The 2,946-nt window shown below is 52.2% G+C and overlaps 1 protein-coding gene across 1 annotated transcript; it reads right to left on the bottom strand.

The window, feature by feature from the left end:
* Nucleotides 1–2,132: 2,132 nt before the first annotated feature.
* LOC136525929 (uncharacterized) lies at nucleotides 2,133–2,516 on the bottom strand. The gene has a single exon (XM_066518753.1). It carries the CDS (start codon nucleotides 2,514–2,516, stop codon nucleotides 2,133–2,135), a length of 384 nt encoding a protein of 127 aa, XP_066374850.1.
* Nucleotides 2,517–2,946: the final 430 nt, after the last annotated feature.

Genomic DNA, 2,946 nt, shown 5'->3' with positions numbered 1-2,946 from the left:
GCGCTGTAGGATCCTGGTGTGGCTTCGCTTGTAGAGTTCGCTCTCCACAAGAACAAAGGACTTGGCGCGATGTGCAAGCCATCGAGCTTTCATCTTGTCCATCAGCAATGTGTCACCGAGGAGGTAGTCGAGGTAGAGAATTCTCCAGTCGATTAGAGGGTTGGACTCTATTACTGGATCTTGTTCAATCTCCATGACCTCGGGCTCGGACGGGACCGTCGGTTGGTTAGCTCCCGAGGCTAGATCGGGCGAATCGTCGTGGGCATGCTCCAACCCTTCATAGCGCACCGAGGGCTTGTGTTGGTTGCTAGCAAAGACACCTGTTGGCACTGGCTCTCGGCCGGATGTCGCCTTTGCAAGCGCGTTGGCTGCCTCGTTGAGGCGCCTTAGGATGTGATTGAGTTCGAGGCCATTGAATTTGTCCTCAAGCCATCGGACTTCTTGGCAGTATGCTGCTATTTTGGCATCATGATAGCTTGACTCCTTCATGACTTGGTCGACAACCAGCTAGGAGTCACCCCAGACATCGAGGCATCGGATGCCCAACTTGATGGCAATGCGTAGGCCGTTGAGGAGTGCTTCATACTCAGCCACATTATTGGATGAGGGGAAATGGAGACGAACCATGTACCTCATGCATACCTCGAGGGGTGATACGAAGACCAACCCCACGCCGATGCCCCTCTTCATCAGTGATCCATCGAAGTACATCATCCAGTACTCTTGATCAACCACCATCGGTGGCATTTGGACCTCGGTCCATTCTACGATGAAGTCCGCCAACACCTGGGACTTGATCGCTGTTTGGGAGGCATACGTAATGCCCTGATCCATCAACTCGAGTGCCCATTTCATGGTTCTCCCCATGGCATCCTGGCTTTACACAACCTCGCCGATGGGGAACGATGTCACGACCGTCATCGGGTGTGACTCGAAGTAGTGGCGTAGCTTCCTTTTGGTGATGAGGACGGCATATAGGAGCTTCTGGATTTGGGGTAGTGGGTCTTAGAGTTGGATAGTACCTCGCTGATGAAGTACACATGGCGCTACACCTTGAGGGCGTGCCCCTCTTCTTCCCGCTCCACTATCAGGGCGGCGCTAACCACTCTATGTATAGCAGAAGAGATTCTCCATCGGTTGGAGGAACCAAGATCGGGGCCCTCGTTAGAAGTAGTTTGACCATGTCAAGTGCCTCTTGGGCCTCGGATGTCCATTCAAAGTGGTCGGCTTTCTTCAAGAGTCGATAAAGTGGGAGGCCTCATTTGTCGAGGCGCGAGATGAATCAGCTGAGTGCGGCGAGGCACCCTGTGACTCGCTGGACCCCCTTTATGTTCTGATTTAGGTCCATCCTTGTGATGGCTGAGATTTTCTCTAGGTTGGCTTTGATGCCACGCTCGGAGATGATGAAGCCGAGCAGTATACCCCTTGGGACCCCAAAAACATACTTCTCAGGATTGAGTTTGATGCCATTGGCTCAGAGTTTTGCAAAGGTCTGCTCAAGATTGGCAACGAGGTGGCCAGCCCATTTGGACTTGACCACAATGTTGTCAACGTAGGACTCAATGGTCCGCCCGATGAGGCCCCCGAAACGCTTTAGCATAAAATGCTAATTTGTAGCTCTAGCATTCTTCAGACCGAACGACATTGAGACATAGCAGAACGATCCAAAGGGGATGATGTAAGATATTGCGAGCTGATCAGACTCTTTCATCGTGATTTGATGGTACCCGGAGTATGCATCATGGAAGCAGAGGGTTTCACACCCCGAGATAGAGTCGACTATTTGGTCTATGCGCGCCAAAGGAAACGGATCCTTTGGGCATGCCTTGTTGAGACCCGTATAGTTAACACACATCCTCCATTTCCCACTCTTCTTTCATACAAGAACGGGATTGACTAACCACTTTGGGTACTTCCTTGATGAACCCGGTTGCCAAAAGTTTTGCTATTTTTTCACCGATGGTCCTGCGTTTCTCCTCATCGAAGTGACGTAGGCGTTGCTTCACCATCTTGGAGCCTAGGTGGCTCTTCAAGGTATGCTCGGCGACTTCCCTCAGAATGCATGGCATATCTGAGGGTTTCCACACAAAGAAGTCTTTGTTGCCGTGGAGGAAGTCGATGAGCGCGCTTTCCTATTCAGAGGAAAGCATGGTACCAATGTGCACCATTTTGCCCTCGGAGCTATCGAGATCTATGAGGACTTCCTTAGAGCCCTCCGCTGGCTTGAAGGATCCGACCGACTTTTTGGTGTCAGGTGCTTCTTCAGTGACCTCCCTCTTGATGGCAGCAAGCTCTCCAGAGGCGATAATTGCTGCGGCATGACCGCAGCACTCGACCTCGCACTCATAGGCACACTGGAAGGAGGTGCCAACGGTGATGACCCCACCGAGGCCCGGTATTTTTAGCTTGAAGTATGTATAGTTGGGGACGACCATGAACTTCGTGTAGCATGGACGTCCCAGGATGGCGTGGAAAGTTCCAGGGAACCCAACCACCTCAAAGGTGAGGGTGTCCATCCTATAATTGAACTAATCCCCAAGTGTAATGGGCAAATCAATCTGCCCAAGTAGCATGGCCTACTTTCTAAGCACGATGCCATGGAACGGTGCTCGGGTTGGGCGGAGGCATGTCCGGTCGATGCCCATTTTGTCGAGCGTCTTGGCGTACATGATGTTGAGCCCGCTGCCTCCATCCATCAGTACCTTGGTGAGCCACTTCGGACTGACGATTGGGTCGACCACGAGCGGATATCTCCTCGGATGTAGGATGCTCTCTGGGTGGTCGGTCCGATCGAAGGTTATGGTGGCCTCTGACCACTGGAGGAAGGCAGACATGGCTAGTTCGGTCATATAGACCTCACGGCGCATGACCTTCTAACGGCGTTTGGAGTCATAGGCCATTGATCCTCTGAAGATCATGAGGCAACCGTCTGGTGTTGGAAAGTTG

This window comes from Miscanthus floridulus, chromosome 19 (assembly GCF_019320115.1).
Source record: "Miscanthus floridulus cultivar M001 chromosome 19, ASM1932011v1, whole genome shotgun sequence".
In the NCBI taxonomy this organism is placed as follows: domain Eukaryota; kingdom Viridiplantae; phylum Streptophyta; class Magnoliopsida; order Poales; family Poaceae; genus Miscanthus; species Miscanthus floridulus.
The sequence above is the reverse complement of the archived record's forward strand: the minus strand, read 5'-3'. Positions and strand labels throughout refer to the sequence as shown.